Raw genomic sequence first — 17,859 nt, forward strand, 5'->3', positions numbered from 1 at the left:
AAGCCAAGCTGGTGTGGTAACCACCTGATTGTATTGTACCGTTACGATTTTCCAATAAAATTTAAAATTTAAAATCCCGTTTTGTGTCCAAGTTGTTACTATTTGTAAGACAGTAAAAACATCGTTAAGTTTAATTCACTTTCCAAATTACTGTATTTGTTTTACTGTTAATATACTAAAAATTTTGGCAAGGAAAAATAAAAATACGTTGCGACGATTGTGAAAATTATGCTACTAAAGCGACTTTAATACTGTAAATTCTGAATGATTTCCTTCAGTGCAGTAATCTGATCGTACGATCTTTGCTGCGAGCTGACTCTACACCGTAAATACTTGATTATTCCACAAAGTCTTGATAAGGTTAATGAAAGATCGATGCAGAGCTTAGAACTACTATAAAGAAATTCCAGAGATGTACAGTACTAACGATCTGTTCATTATCTTTATCTCGTTTTAAAAAGAAAACTTATTTAAGTTACTAACTGGTATGGGTTTGTACTAACCGTAATAATTTATACTTTTATTATTTTACGCGCTGCTTGACAGTGCTTCCAGGTCCCAATTAACTTAAGAAGGATGATTCGGTACTGTGCTGTATCTTAGTATGCTTTTGCTAATAGCCAAGCCGTAGTTGCGGATACTGTAGAGTACTGTACTGTACTGTACAGTACTGTGTGTATGCAGCCGATGGTAGGATTGAAATTTGAGACCTTCAAAAAAATGAGATCTGAACGTTACAATTTTATTTGTACACCACAGTATTGTAGTAGTACTGTACAGTACTATACTCAGTATACTGTACTGTACAGTACAGTACAGTACTGTACATGCAATCAGTCAGTAATGTCATAGTACTGTACACTATATCATACTGTATGATTCGTGATTATGACGTTTTTATTGTAATTTTGTACTTTAATCGTGGCCATTGATATATAAATTAATTATAAATTAAATAAAACAAAATTTAAAATAAAATTTATTTGTAAATGATCTGTACTGTACAGTACATGTACGTACAGTAGATAACAAAAATCAAAATAATACAATAAAGATTTCTTACGGTTGAATTTTAGCATTTACCTAATACTGTACTGCAAATGCAAGTAGTAAATAAATACGAGTATACAGTACTGTACAGTATAATTTGTAATTGCCAATGCACATGACTAACGACCTTATGCTGTACACTGTACAGTACAGTACTGTACTTTTACTGTGGTGTACTGTACGTACAGTATGCAGTATAAATTTGTATCTGCAGTGTGGTGTACTGTATTTTACTGTACTGAAACGGGTACAATGTTACTGTTAACTACTGTACTGTACACTATTCAATATTTTTAAGTTTTACTGTACTGTACTATACTGTACTTTCTTTTTTTATTTATACTGTAGACTGACAGTTTTTATTAAATTTTAAATCATGTTCATATTCGCCATGTCCAATCATTGTACAGAGATCATTGACGTCACCAAGCTATTATTCGCGTAAAACGGATCTCATATGAACGTTGCACAATTGTACAAGAGAAGACCTGGACTGATCACTCTTGGACAGACGGACACTTTTGGTCTCATCTCGTCAAAATATTGTGCCAAACACCTCGCTATGACATTACTTTAGTATGGAGACAGACGATCGATTTTAAATGCACCCATTTTTTCCAAATTAAGTAATATTACTGTACTGTACAGTACAGGGCGTTCGGAATGTGTTGCAACGAAATCCATACAAATTTCTGTAAATTGTTGCGTATATTTCCGATTTTTTTTTTTTTTATAAGAAAGCCTATGAGTTGAACGGTATGGATATGAGAGGCATGTCGTACTCGCGCGCGCAGTCGTAACGCAAATGTTCATCAAAGTTAAATGTTTAATTCACTATTTCCAGTGAATCTTGTTATTATCTATTAATAAGTTCTGCTTGGAAACAGTTATATAAAATCGTAGATGTTATTTAATCTAAGTTAGTACCAGTGATTTAGAAAATGGGACACGGAAGGTCCGTACTAAGTAACCATTTTTCGATACTTACGGAATCATTCGGTAAGAATAGTCTATCTGCCTGAGGGAGTTGATCATTCCAGGCCTTCTTCCAGTACTGTACACTGTACAGTACAGTACCACAGTACTCACAGCCGAATAACTTACAGTACTGTACTGTACTGTTCAGTGCATTGATTTGATGCTTTAGCCAATGTACTGTACCGTACAGTATACTTTTTTGTTGGTTCTCTTATTTTCTCAGTATTTGCTATGTATGTTTTTGTTATGTTTATAGAAACTCAAACTAATTTTATTTTGGATCAATTCGATTGGACTTATTTCTTTCTTACTGTTAGTTTTTTTTATTGATTATCTGGATCAATACAGTATTGTACAGTACTGTACTGTACAGTCCTGTACTGTACACTGTGCAGTACAGTACTGTACAGTACTGTATCGTACAGTATCACCATTAATATACAGTATGTACAGTACAGTATGACTGACTACGGTACCGCTGTCATCAAATTCATGAGTGTACAGTACAGTACATTACGTCTGACCATAGTGATCCCATTCCCAATCAACTGCCGACTTCACGAAATGTGTTTTACGTAAAAAACGAATATACTGTATAATAACAATCTAATAATGTTGGTATCTAGATATCGCGCAATAATCTACAGCCAGTTCGTCTTGTTACTTATTGATCTCTTCATCAATGCTTTTGGATCACTTCTTAGCGATCGAGATGTCATCCTACTCGTTATTTATATGTAAGTATCATACGTACAGTACTGTACTGTACTTTAAATCTATACAGTACTGTATATACAATAGTTATATTACCTATACACTATACTGTACTGTATATGTTATACTGTACTGTATACAGTATAATATATATATATATATATTAACGGAATGAGAAAAAGTTCATCAGATATTGCAGATCTCTACTATACAATACTGTAAATTATTGTTATTAAATTTTACCAATTAATTAATTAATTTACTATTGCTACTACACTATGCCAGGAACTTCTAAATTCTGAGAGAAAATTTTATTAGAAGTCCATGACCATGCCCTGACTGTGCAATATACAGTACTACCATGGAACTGCTAGATATATGGAGCATCTAGTAGTCCATGGTACTACCGTACGTCATGAACACTAATCATACAATATTTTTTGATTGATACTTGATTTCTAATTGAACGTTATTTTATATCAGGAGTACTTATATTTCTGTATAGTAGTCACAGCATAATTAATTAATTTTTGATAAAATTCGGGTTTCATATCTTAGCCGGAAAGAGTTGTATTACACAACTCTTTCCACTCAACTTGTGTAGTTGTGGCATGTGGCCTCCTGATGATCGTCATTATTTGAATCATACATTCGCACTGTGCTAGATAAATGTCGAGGAGGACAAGCCTAACGGTAGAAGTTTAGTTTTATTACACATTATAAGCTTCAGTGGCACCGCAAAAGCGCTAGAATTGCAGAATCCGAAAATCAAATATTGAAAATTTGCAGATATCATTTAAAAAAGTGTGGCAATGGTGCAATCTACCTACAGCCTTATCCCTTAATTGCTTCTTTATATCTTAAACCTATGTAGAGTCCAGCTCCTGTGCCTGGTATTCAACTTAATTGTTATATTCCTGGTCTTCTTTAATACTTACGTTTTTCAAGCTGGCCTTATGAATCTGTTGGTTAGAAAATTTCGGATGGCCATTTGTATTAATGTGATTTATGCTTTGATCTCTGTGGGTATTCACGTATGGACATTGGTAGGTTTAAATTAATTTCATTAATTAACTATTGAATTGCGCATCAGTTTAATCTTGTTAAAAAGTTATTGTAGCTATTTGATAAAACCGCTAAAGTTGAGCGTGTGGGTGTACACTATTTTAAACACTTTGTTTCTCAAGATAAAGGTGTGGGGCCAAGGCTCAAGTACATACATTTGGGAACCTGGTTACCAGGCGCTGTATGTAGTCCACAGAGTTGGTAAGCCTTTAAGATGATACCCTCATGAGTATTGGATGCTATACTATACCAGTAATCTTTAAGTAATAGTTAATTTATCATTTTTCGTTTTTAGCTTCTGTATTTTATTACTACTTCTACAAGAGAATGGCGTTAAAACTAGGAGATCCGAGGTACTACAAAGATTCGGAATGGTTGCGAAAGGAGTATGCTCGATCTCACTAATTTATAATTTTATAACTAAATTAATTAACTACACTTATAATCCATCTTGTTTCATATTTTGTACATATAGTAGTGCTTGATATAATGTTACTTGTACTATATTTAATATATATATATATACGTAAATCCGCACTCTTACCGTGTGAAGACTTCGGACGATTCTTGCTAATTCTAAAATAATTGAGACTGATATCTCTGGATAATAAATATCAGATTTTATAATTATATAATGTTACGTAAAAATAGTGAAAAATCTGTAATATCGGTCCACATTAACTAGCACGCAACATATAATTATCTACCGATAATTTTCATAGGCGAATTGTACGGACATCCATGCGGTAGCTTATCATATCGAATGCTATAAAAGTGAAAATGACGCAGCTTTCACTGCTTCTATGAGCTCAGTGCAGGCCGTACAGCAGAATACACCTGTCGTACGTTAGGAAAGATAGCAATATTTCTAGAGGAACTCACTAATTTATTAAATAGATATTAGTCAGAAATTATCGTTGGACTTATTGTAAGATCAAGAAATGCATTGCCTAAAGGTTAAATTTAGAGTAATTGAATGCGTGTCCGTCCTTTTAGCAAGTTTCAATAATGTGTCTATCCTGGATTACATAAGTACACCCATTCACGGTTCGATTTCGACTTAAATCCATCAAGTGTTAGTAGAATCGACTCCCAAGTCGAATTGATCCAGGCGTATACATAAGAAGCTGTACAATGTACACTTTTCTGTCTCTGATTTGGAAGTAGAGTTTCACGATGCTGTAAATTGTTGCGCGATAAACAGTATGGTAAGATACTCGTATATGATGACACATTTATTTATATGACAGAATTAGCTGCAAACAAAACGAATGAATTGGAAAAACTAACGATGTTCGCAATAAGTATCGTTTTTGTTGTATTACGTAGAAGAGCGACGAGATAACCATGACACCTTTAGCACTAGCAAGCCTTTTTACCACATTGAAATCCTTCGTGATTTCGAAAATTAGATATAATAGAATTACATAGTATGAAATGTATACATAAAGAATATTGAACAGTTTCCGGCCTTTTGCAATGTTCAGTACTACACTATATCGAAAAGGATAGCTGCATGTATTTACTGCTGCTCATAAATTAGATTAATATAACAGGATAACTATTACTTTATAGAAAGGAATTAACGCTATTAATTCGCTAAGCTTCGTATGAATCTTCCTCGGCTATTTCTTCGATTTCGTTTTCGGCTTTAGGGAAGGATAAAGCTATGAGGTCATCTAGGCACAAGAATAAATTTTTAACTTTTTACCCCTTATAATAATTTGAATTAAAATATGCCATTGCAAATATTAACCTTGCAAACAAAGTGTAATGTGAAATTAATAATGCGTGTGTAAGTGATTAGCAAGCTTACCTAAAACTATATATGCGGAAGACCTCGGTCTACCTTCACTATCTACAAATCTCCCATATGATAATCTACCATTAAGTAAGACCCGTTGCCTGAAAATACAATTGCAAATCATGTACGCGTATTAACTATTACTGTAGCAAATCTATATACAGGACGTAGTATTACAAACTTCATACCCCTTCGTTACTGTTTGCATGATATAATTCTGTAACGCAGGCTTGTAAGCGAAGATGCTATGCCATTCCGTTTTAGTTGTCAAGTGTCCTGCCCAAAGCAGATAAATGTAAGGAAGAGTTATCCCAAATTCAAATATAAATTACGTTACCATTTTCTTAGGTCACCATACGTACAAGAAGGGAAAGGTGACTACAGTACCCTTTTACAAGTGGAACAAGTGAGTAGAAACTTTCTATAGTATAATACCTGAGTCTTCATTTTTAACAAACCATGACCTATTCGTGGCAACAGAGAATCTGACACTTTTATCATCCACCTTAACGGGATCATTTCCAACATTTCCTAGCAATTGCACATGATTGATGCCTAAAATGAGCAAACGATCACAAAAGTTTATTATCGAACGTGACTTTACTAATATTACATCCACCAATTTAATGATACAGCACCACGACTACTATAATTAGGGTAATATATCTCGTCAATTCTCACGAGTTATACCATATTAGATGCAACGATAGTAAAATAAAAAGAAGCATATCGAAAACAAAACGGTATCTTGGTCAATTTTGTCACCAAAATCAATCAAGTTCCATTCACATAATGCTGCATTGAACATAATTCTAATTGATCTTACTTCGGATTGGTCGTCTCGACTCCTCGTTTCTTATAAGTCGCGAGGTAACCTATTACAGCAAGAAAAGATCCAGCACACGTTGTCTTACAGACGTCAAGGAAGCCATGCTTTGACTACTGTAGTTTATCTATCTGTAAATGGTTCAATCTACAGTACGATACTGTACTGTACACTCTAAATGTACTGTACACTATTATCGTACATACAGTACTGTACTGTACTGTACTGTACAGTACTGTACACTGAGTGTACAGTAACAGTACACAATGATACTACAGTACTGTACAGTACGTGGCACGTACAGTACAGTACAGTATTTCAGTCCATCAAAAACAAATGGCCGAATTTAGAATATCTGTTGGACGTTACGTAAATTCGTCTTGCGCGAGTACTAAAAGTGTGTAAATTGACAAAATTTTTAAATATTATCGGTGTGCAATAGTTAACATCTCAGTTGAGAGGGGGTAAGCAATGATTCAAACAACTTTTGCTATTCTCATATGGTCTACTGTACATTGTACAATAGTGTACAATACAGTGTACAGTATAGTGCAGTAATGAGCACTGACTATGGATTGCACCCAATAGGATTGTATGGAGCACTGGTATACTGTACAGTACAGTACTGTACTAACAGTGGTAGATGGAACAAACCGAGTTACGTCGTTTAGCATTAATTTTCCATGATATCTGTTAAATCGTTAAATCGGCTATTTAATTGCTTGTTTGCCCCTCGATGCTGTCGGGGACTGTAATAAACCGGGATTTACTGCGCTGTACAGTACAGTACTGTACTGTACTGTACATTATTACATTACAGTATTTAGTATTCCATGGTACTGAGGAGTACAGTACTGTACAGTACCGTAGATCCAGCGTGTGGTGTGTACAGTACTGTACTATAATCTGGTCAGTACAGTACAGTACTGTACTGTACTGTAACCAGGTCTTTATACAAATTTACTTCCCTACAGTGTTGCAGTACCATAATACTTATTCCCACTAAGATTCGAAGTGTCATGTAATGTCAAATGAACATGACAACTAGCACTGTCGTGTGGACCTCTAGAGCCGCTAGTAACCTAATGCCAGTAACGACTCAAGGGGAAAAATAAAGCAGGGACAACTCAAGGGAAAAATAACTTATTTCTTCCCCTTGAGTTATCACTGCTAGTACTGAGAAACTTGCTGACACTGCTCAGTTTCATCTGCTGTATGCCAAATTATACCAGTCTACGTACAGATCGTATCTTTTATCTCTACATCATGCACCGGCAAAAGCTGAACGGAATATTTGAACTTAAATAAGTGTTGCGGATTTATGTTACGTATTTACTAGCGCATACTATTATATTATTGTATTGCATGATTCTTTGCATTCATTCTTATCGGTTACTGAGAGTTTAGAAGTATTCGCACGCTACGATTTAACAATAAGGAAAGAAATATACTGTACGATTATGCGGAGGCACATTCATTTACTTAATACATTCAAATAGTCTTCCCTGTTGATCACCAAATATTCAAAAGGACTGAATATCTTCACAGGAAATACAGTGCTTTTATTGGCACAACGTATTATGATTCTTTATTTGTTGCTACAAAAAGGCTGTAGTTCCTTTTTAGTTGCTATTGAGATTATTGTACTACATAAATACGTCATTTAACAATATAAGTAGCTTATCTTGGTATTTACTCGTATTCTCAATTTATTGCTTAGTTAATAATTAATTATATTATTAGTAGTATAAGAGACGTTTAAGTTTATCGTAATTTATGTCTATTAGAATGTATACGTGTATATTGATATATATATATATATATATATATATATATAGTAGATATGATGCATCGTATCTATGGACGCATGGCTACTCTATTTCTAACATAACGTTATTGTATCATACGAATACAGTTTCGAGGTTGATTATAACTATGTTTACTTATTCGAACCATGATTACGAAGTCATATTAATAGCGCCGGAAATATTCGATATCAAACTCTTCTTAACAGATAAGGTGTACACACGACTCTTGAGATCCCAGTATTCTGATACGGTTTTCAATAAAATCGATATTATGATTAGTCATTGCTTGTAGTCGTTTAAGAGTTACAGCACTGCAATTGTATGAGAATGTTCTTAATGGTATTTGCATTAAAACTTATGTTTCAAGTTTTACCTTCAGATTCATTTATTGTTCCATAGATTCAATATTCTAGAATGAATTAAATACATAAATGACAGTCTAACTTTTGATGTAATAAGGCTGCACGGGCTATAGTAGTACTACATAAACATACCGCAGTTTTCATTAATTATACGAATTATCACTACTCTTACTAAATTTGATAATTTCAGATTGTAAGTTATAGCATCTATATACCTGAATACTAAGAATTTATAACAATTATCCATGCAGTGTCCGCAAATGACTATGCTTTACCATAGATGTATATAAATGACGCGTTAGGAATAGGTATGGAGTTTACACATAGGCAATCCTATAAATAATCGAGCTACCTTGTACAGTAGTAGAATGGAGCTCTAAGGATGTGTTTATCTCACTGTAATTCATATTTACAAACACATTCATTGAGCTCGATCGTACACAAATGCCTAACAATCTGATCATAATCGCTTTCGCTTACGTAAAACATCTATAACATGGAATCGATCTTATCTGTAGTGACCATGCAGCATGTGGGAGGCAACAGTTAACCAGTTGATAGTTACTGTTTTTATGTATTAACAATTTAGTATCATTACGAGTTTGGAATAGAATTAGAATTTTTAAGCACATATTAACTGCATTGAAAGGTCTGATATGATGGTTAACTGATCTAAAGTATCTTCCTTCCCTCCTGACTTAATTTATTTCTTACCCTGCACAGTTTTATACGCCTGATAGTATGAATAAAACAAACCTTCATTATCTTGTCTACCAATCGGGAAGGTACCTTTCGTTGTGAATGCTATAGCAAAAGTTGTAGTATCACATATTATCATGATTGAATTTTTGGCTGCTTCTGACAATAAGTTCTTTATTTATAATCAGTTTAAAGCTGGAGATATCGACAAATACACTACGACTAACTTCAAACCCTAATACCTGCTATAACTAGATTAACGTACGTTCACCAAGAAAATGGTAAAATCTCTTACGACCTCTCAGCAACGAAGATAAAAAATCCTCTTAGGAGCAACGAGAGTTTATGATATCACGCTAGCATAATTATTTAACTTTAGCTAGAGTATTTACGGTAAATAAAATCCCTCTCAAGTATCCTCATTCCTATATGTTTTAAAGCAAGAGTAACTTTACGATATGATTGAATTGGCTCTTGAAAGGTTAAAAATACTGAATACTGTACTGAAATACGTGTATAAACATATATGTAGTCTAAATACCCATGTCAGTAGCCGCTCTTCAGACAATAGCGATGTGAGTATGTAAAGCATGTATATCTGCAACACAAGTCTACTTACTCTACTTAAAATTACCATAAAACTTACCTGAGAGAGGAAGGATAATGCAAATTCTTGCTATTATTTTACATATAAACCAGTAAAAACATCGTATTAAAATTTTACTAGTTGTAAAGTATAAATATGAATTGATCTGTTTAATACGAGTACTGTTGTGTATAACCTATACCGTATTATTTTAAAATAGTTTCAGTTGTATATCCACTAACGTATCGAAATTTACATGGGTATCTAATATTTTTCTTTACTTACACGAAATCTAGCCGAAAGGTACCATAGCAAGGGCAAGTTCTGAAATTATTTTAAAAAATTGGTACATAATGTCAACATGGAATATCCAGTGGCTGTGATATGATCATATGAAATTAAATTAAAATATTCAGGATAAAATAGATATAACTATGAAATTCCTTATTTATCCCAGCTTCTCATTGAAACTTTATACACGTTAATAGAACTTGAAGAATAATTCTGTTTTTGGCAAAGATAAAAATATTAAGTTTATACTACATACTAAAGCATTTGAGGATACTTTCAACTACAACTCAACCAGAGAATACAGTGAGGCAAAAGTTAATTATTTAATGTATACTAATTATTAGAAGACTAATTTTTAACGTTATCATAACCATCAATTTTTATTTCAATATTTACGTCTGCAACGTAAAATTCAAGGCGGTTGTCAACAGAGAGAACTAAGTAACTCAACAATCCTTAAAATTAAATAGCCTAATAGGAATTGCATTTTAAATTATTTTATTTAGTAAGCCTTATGCCCCAATATGGCAAGGAACGAAACAATTATGTACGTATATACGTATATGATTATATAAATAATACTGTATAATGAATTTTCCGAAATTAGAATATTTAATGATGACACTTAGTTGACAAGTACCCACTAGGCAATACTTAAAAATGTAATGGTATCTTACATGATTATAAATCAGTTTACACTTACCGAATAATATTCACGCGAAAGGGGTATAGGGAATTCATTTGGCTACAATAAATTAAAAAATTACTAATAGCAGGATGACAGTATTCATCAACTGTCGTCTGTAAAGTATTGTGACCCACTGCAAGGAATATTATCGAGTAGCATAATTCGTATTTTCATGTAGCCTAGTCTGTAAGTACCGTATGTGCACCAGCTAGCTAGATAATTGCCAAAGCATTCACAAGATAAAACTGATTTATTATGTTTTACGTTCACTTACCGTCAATAACGTAGTCTCGTAAGGTGAAGGTAGATTTGGTCTCTGTAACACATAGTTTGATATGCTTATTTTGCTTTCTTGCAGTTAATTAAACATTAACATTATCATCTATTTTCATAGCAATAAGCTTTAAGAACTGTCACAATATTTATAGTGTTTATTTATAAATATTTCATTTTCTGAATTTAAACCAAATTGATATCGATTAGCCATGATAAGCTGTAAGTGCTTGATAAAGAAATCACTACTTTATATTCACACCTTGTTATTATCTACAACGTAACTACGATGCCCATCAATTACCCCCGTACAATGTATTACTGTATATAAAGTGTAATACAGTACTTAAAGCAAGTCTTGTGGGAGTGCCGTATATTTGGCATTGCTTGCTATTGAGATCGTGTTGCACGAAATGTTAGTACCGCAAATGAATTAAAAGTGCGAACGATCCTCGCTAATATGCGCTGCTATTATTTTCAAGAAATGCTGTATTTAACCAGTAGATCAGTGTAACATGTAATTTACTTACATTAAAGTATAAGGGTGACAATGCAGGAGATGGAAGAGCTGGAGATGAGTCATCTTGCTAATCGTAAATAGTAATGAAAATAAAAATATATAATGTCCAGAATTGATAGCTAACACGCAGTAAAACGTCAATCCAGTTGCGATAAACTTACACGAAAGTATATGGGTACTTGTTGCGATGGTGGTGGTGGGGTATTATCTTGCTGTAATAGTTTACAATATAATCAGGAGAGGCACTACCTGCATAATTATACTAATTTATTCTAATAGCATAAGTAACTATTTTATACTGTATGTAGAGTACAGCGTTAGCACCTACTCTAAAGTAGATAGGTATTTCTTGTGAAGGCGATGGAGGTGGCGATGTCGGCTCTTGCTGTAATAAAGTATTTTAGATACAACTTATAAGATTGTAAATTTGTACGTACGATAATGTGACGAGTATGTCTTCCACATCGTACCTACCCGAAAGTAAATAGGAGGAGGAGGATCAGTGGGATCTTGCTATCAGAATATGCATATTATTACGTTAAGTTAGATTCAAGTTTTAATGGAAATTATATCAGCTAGTTTATTGCGTCAGCATATATAGGATGCTACATAGGACTCTTAGCGTGTGCGCTTACACGAAAAGAAATCGTTAGCGGTTCTTACCACTATGAATCAAAAAGTAGCTTTAGCTATATAACGTAAGCTTATTCTGTAATTTTGATAGAATCCTAATATGTATAGTCCATAGTACTTACACGCAACTTGATTGGTTTTAAAGGTGGTAGTGGCCGATTTTGCTATTATAACATTAAGCGAAACGTTAACAGTGTCATTCAAAGTATAAGCCTTGATCGAAATAGTTAACATACAAACACTTGTGATAGAAATTTGTTGTAGGAATAAACACATAGAATAATTAAGCACAGCTATTAAATCTGCTATTAAGGTCAAAGGGCTACATTCAATTGGGATCTATCAGGTACTTACATTTAGATAGACGGACAATATCCATAGCAACGGATCATCTCTCTAAGATATAATAATTATTTAATGTTATAGTATATTAGTGGTGATCGTTTTATTAGTACGTGCGTTTGGCAACGCGTTAAGAACATTGATACTAAATTACTAATACTATATTCGTATTAACGATATATAATGAATTCAAACATATCAATAAGCCTGCAGGTTTCAAAGATCTATGTCAGAGATTCTATTACCAAACAAAGATCATTAGAACACTGAACGCTATTATTATTACAGATTCTGATTATATAAAGCGTTCGAAATTGGTATAAAGATTCAAGTATCTACAGTAATTTTCACCGAATAGAGTTCTAAGTGAATACCTACACTGTATTAGCCATAACTTCGATTTTTTATTATGGAGTTCATCATAGATTCTGTCACAGATTTTAAAGTAGAGTATCTATGGAATTTTTATTTTATTAAGTGTGCACTCACACGCATGAAGATGGAAGGGCTAAGCGAAGTCGAAATTTTTTTCTACAAAAAAAATAATTTTTAATAATGTATTTATCCATCAAGCATCTGCTAAGTATCGTTTAACATAAATAAATCTATAAAATTGAGCGGAAATCCGAATTCTTTACACTAAAATTTTCATATTGTTTATCAAAACTTACTTTTTTGTTCCTAGAAACTGGCGGCTTACTTCTCTAAAATTAGTTTTAATATTAATGAAATATTATTAAAAATTTTGATAATGCATCTTATTAGATTTTGGTGAGAATTGTATAAACGTATCGTGATCATTTGAAGACTACGAAACCTAATTAATAGGTACCACAAATTTTTCTTTTTAATTGTAATCTGAATATTTATTGTTAGTCCCGACATTGTTAGATGTGAAAACATCATCAGCGTACGTTAATATACAATGTTATCGGTTTCATTCTTAACCTTAAGCAACAATCTGCTTAAAAAACTGAATAAACAAGCCTTCAATTTCAACAGATTTTAAAATGAATCAGTTGTCTCGTTCATTATAATTGTTTACATGGTCCCACTATGCACAATAATAAGCTATTAATTATTCTAGCAAATTTCTGATTCTATTGTAACTACCTTTTAAATCGAAACTTTAATTGAGAATACTCACAACTAGGCTCTTTCCATTCAGCTTAGTCACTATTGGATGCAAATCTTTATTGTTTGAGCCTCCTTTTGTGATTGATGATGCCCTGTTTTCTTTAATTATTTTGGCATTATTGACATTATCGCAATAGGCAGTAGTCATGATGAATACCGCTGCGATTAATAAGATTCTCCTTAATTTCATTTTTTACTTTGTTACTATACCTATCATAGAAGAAGGAGCATTTGTTACTGCTGCAATTGAGTTAGTAATAACAGAGAAAGAATATCCAAGCAATATTTTAAGGTCGTTATATAAGATTACCAAATCTGATAGCGGTTAGGATAAAGTGATCATAATACAGACTTTAAATCATCAGGCATGTTATTCCAAGCATATATTGTAGCATTTCTGAACTAATTGAATTTGAAAACGAATTTTGAACGCAGTCTGAGGCGTAACTTATATTGTACTCATACAGTGACGATATACTCAACAAATGTTGAGTCAAGAAACTGACGAAGTTTTATTTCTAAATCGCTATCTATCGTGAATAATAAAATGGTTAAGCATAAAATAATCAACCTGTAACTTATAGTTTTACGGTAATTATGTCTATAAACACGCTTAAATCTAATATTACAGCGAAGCAATTTCAGAATCTACATTTCTTTATTCTAATAAACGATCATATTTATAGTGTGTACTTCTAAGTACACGGTATAAAGTTACTGAACCTCTGACAGGTCCACGACAAATGGTAATACTATCTGTTAAATGAACACATTATCGTAAACCGTCAGCAAAGCGACGGGAGTTTGCACTAGTATTTAACAATTTACACTGTGGAAATCTCTTAGACTCTAGCTAGATTATACCGTAGCATTACACTTACATAGAAGTAGCATATTATTATGAATCATTCGTGTCTATAAGTAATTTCCTCCTGCTGTGCTCTTAACATTATAAAAGCTATCTTCTTTTGCCTATTTCATTAGTAGCTCTGGCAGTTACACCGTAAGCTTGCACGCTTTACCTATTCTACACCATTATAGTTGTTCGACTAGTCACATCGTTACTCGCATGATAATCTTACACGACTATTCTCTTACACTAGCTCAATAAAGATTACTCTTCCGTTAACTATTCTATTGTACTTTATTGTGACTAATGCGAAACTCTCAACCTTCCGAAACATCGCAATATTGTTGCGGTACACTATTTCAAAGCCCTTGTTTCTATATTCTAACAAGCTACTATATAAAATTCGAACAAGTACAAACCTTAACGAGTATTCAAAGTTTCCACTTCAAGGAAATTTGAAAAAGCGCCACGATTGCAATGATAAATTGTCGCCAAGATCGCACAGAGGGAATAATTTCGGTTAGAAAAGCAAAGCAAAGTTAACATATATATATACCTTCATTGTCCCTACAAACGATTCATAAATACGATAGATAATCTTTTAACGGAAGTGTTGATAATACAACTTATAATTGATGATGTATATTATTTTAATGAGAGAAATATATTTACAGGATTCGCATACTTTAGCATTTCTGCATTTCAAGAACAAAGCGATGATAGTACTGCTATTTTAAATAATTAATTACGGTATGTAATCTAATAAATCAAGCCTTGCAAATTTGAAGACAGTAGCTAGCTTTTGATAAATATAATTATTATTATTGAACTAGGATTTTACATACAATTTAAATTTCTTAGAATGAAGCAAATACCTTACGGATAATAGAATACCCAGATACCAGATGACTTTACTTGATTACCTAAAATTTCAATACGGAAATACGAATTCTAAATTTAGTATCCAATTATTCCTGTATCGAAAGTATTTTCTAATACTACAGTAATAAATGTGATGCTAAATTAGCGAACAACATGAATCGAAGTCCTTTTAAATCAGACTTACGGTACACATTATTTAGTAGATTAATTTATTTGTAATATTGTAGTATCATCCGATAAAGCTCCTATCAATTATAAATTTCAATTTATAGAAGACAAGCATCCTTCTTGATAAACAGTTTACCAAAGATTAGATGGTCGTTACATTATTATTCAACACATATTGGTATTGGAGTATTTCATTCAAATATCAGCGTACCGCTAAATTCAGTTGAATGAGGCAACGCTAATCACTAATGTCTATAAATAGCACCTACAGCATCTTGCATTAAGATCATTATTGACGCTAATTGATATACGTGTATAATAAGACGCTAGGGTATTTGCAAATGTTATAATGTTTCCCAAACATTATATCTAAACAAAGTAACACCAAACTTCTCATCCATTAGAAAAACGTTTATAACCTACACTGTGCGTTAGCGACGCCTCTACGTCATACCCGGTGCGATACCGTAGTATATTATATGTACATGCATACTGTGTTCTGATCCATAGTAAAACCGCTAAATTAATTATTACAGTATGGGCATGCAAGGCGGTATTAACAGTATGAAAAAAGGTTAAATGCAGTAAAACGCTAAATGTGTGCTTTCGAAACGAAGTGCAGATCATAATCATACAGTATTAAATATAAAAAGAGAGTGATATACTGTATAACGCCAAATATGGGTATGCGAATCTCAAAGTATTAATTAAAGGCGCACTGTAATGTGCTTTCTGTACCGTATACCAGCTAAATTATTATAATTATGCAGGATTAATGATATGATAAAAAGTTATATGCAGTAAAACGCCAAATGCATGCGTTCGAAACAATGTGTTTATTATAACCATACGGTATTAAGTATAAAAAGAGATTGATATACTGTTTAACGCCAATACGGGCGTGCGAATCTCGAAATTGTTAATTAAAGACACACTGACGCACTGTATAGTACTGTACTTTCTGTAGATCCGGAGTGTGTGTGTAGGTAAAGACGTGGGTATACTTCAAAGTGTGTATACAGATACTCCACCGTACAATCCGTCGGACAAAGAGTATAAAAGTCGAAAGTTTTTAAAGGTGCGTAGTATGGGTTAGTGATGGATAAATAATTAATCTGCAAGTGATATTTATCATATTACAGTCATTGTTATTGTGCTAATAGCTTATCATAATCTAATATACGACATAAGCTATTGCTTAAAATATACATGAAATATTTACTAACAACGGTAACCAGCTGCTCTATTTTAATCCATTTGTGAATGAATTTGCTTAAAACTGTAAGGCAATAATATCTTTAGCAAATCAAATATCTTACATACATAAATAATATGATATTAATATAGGAAATGATTGATTTAGGAATAATTAAATAACGATATTGATACTATTGACCATATTTAGTAAATATTTTGGTAAGATAGCTTAATGTTAATGTTTTGATCAATCTATCGGTGCTAAATTATTGAAGGTATCGTTCTACCTTGCCTTGAGTATCATTTGGCAACTCACATTTTCCGCTGAAATGCGAGATGTTGTCCAATACTTGGAAAGTGTATTTATGACCGGAAATTGCATAATTAATTGTATACAATAATTATATTTTTATGCTTCTATCTAAACATTGATCTTACAATAATTATTTCCTACTTTGAGATACTCCAATTTATAATTAATGCTTACTAGTCTCATCAAAAGATATTCAATTGTCCTTGTATTCTCACTACTTACGATTATTTTTAGCTAAATAGATCTATTTTTGTTAGTTCCGCAAAGTAAATTAGGAGACATATTCTAAATGAAAACAGCATAATATCAATGTAATAGTTTCTTTGGAAAACACGTGTAGAATAAATTTTGAAGGTAATTGCAGAAGTGATGCTTCCTATTTGGTATCTATGAAATACTACTGCCTTAAACTACATTATCAAATAAATAGTGATATAGTATCATATTTTGGGTAAATTTAAAGTTCTCTCGAAGCTAGTTCTAATTCTATAACAACCAGGAAAAATTTTTATTCTATAACTTGCAGCTATATAAGATTTCTTCAAAGAAATGATAACATCAGTACTTATCTAAAATATTATAGACACGATGCTCTGTAATAATGCGCAGTGTACAGAATTATTGGTGTATATTAAATGTGAACTAAAAGTAACCTTAATTAACATTTGTAAAT

The 17,859-nt window shown here is 32.6% G+C and overlaps 2 protein-coding genes across 2 annotated transcripts; one reads left to right on the forward strand and one right to left on the reverse strand.

The window, feature by feature from the left end:
• Positions 1–2,637: 2,637 nt before the first annotated feature.
• On the forward strand, positions 2,638–4,212 carry TRIADDRAFT_33096 (uncharacterized protein; the record flags this gene model as incomplete). Its single annotated transcript, XM_002117725.1, has 4 exons — positions 2,638–2,765; positions 3,617–3,788; positions 3,930–4,008; positions 4,103–4,212. Coding segments are annotated over 4 exons (489 nt in total), but the record flags the coding sequence as incomplete, so codon positions are not given.
• A 1,194-nt stretch (positions 4,213–5,406) lies between these two features.
• On the reverse strand, positions 5,407–13,924 carry TRIADDRAFT_61842 (uncharacterized protein; the record flags this gene model as incomplete). The annotated part of the gene is made up of 19 exons (XM_002117776.1): positions 5,407–5,486; positions 5,624–5,712; positions 5,800–5,887; positions 6,047–6,166; positions 6,438–6,486; positions 9,364–9,411; positions 9,953–9,982; positions 10,178–10,216; positions 10,887–10,928; positions 11,146–11,187; positions 11,675–11,731; positions 11,826–11,876; positions 11,993–12,049; positions 12,139–12,177; positions 12,420–12,461; positions 12,652–12,693; positions 13,129–13,170; positions 13,311–13,343; positions 13,787–13,924. The coding sequence occupies 19 exons, from the start codon at positions 13,922–13,924 to the stop codon at positions 5,407–5,409; spliced, it is 1,128 nt and encodes a 375-aa protein (XP_002117812.1).
• Between the last annotated feature and the right edge of the window lie 3,935 nt (positions 13,925–17,859).

The sequence above is a fragment of the Trichoplax adhaerens genome, genomic scaffold, assembly GCF_000150275.1.
Source record: "Trichoplax adhaerens TRIADscaffold_28 genomic scaffold, whole genome shotgun sequence".
In the NCBI taxonomy this organism is placed as follows: Eukaryota; Metazoa; Placozoa; class Uniplacotomia; order Trichoplacea; family Trichoplacidae; genus Trichoplax; species Trichoplax adhaerens.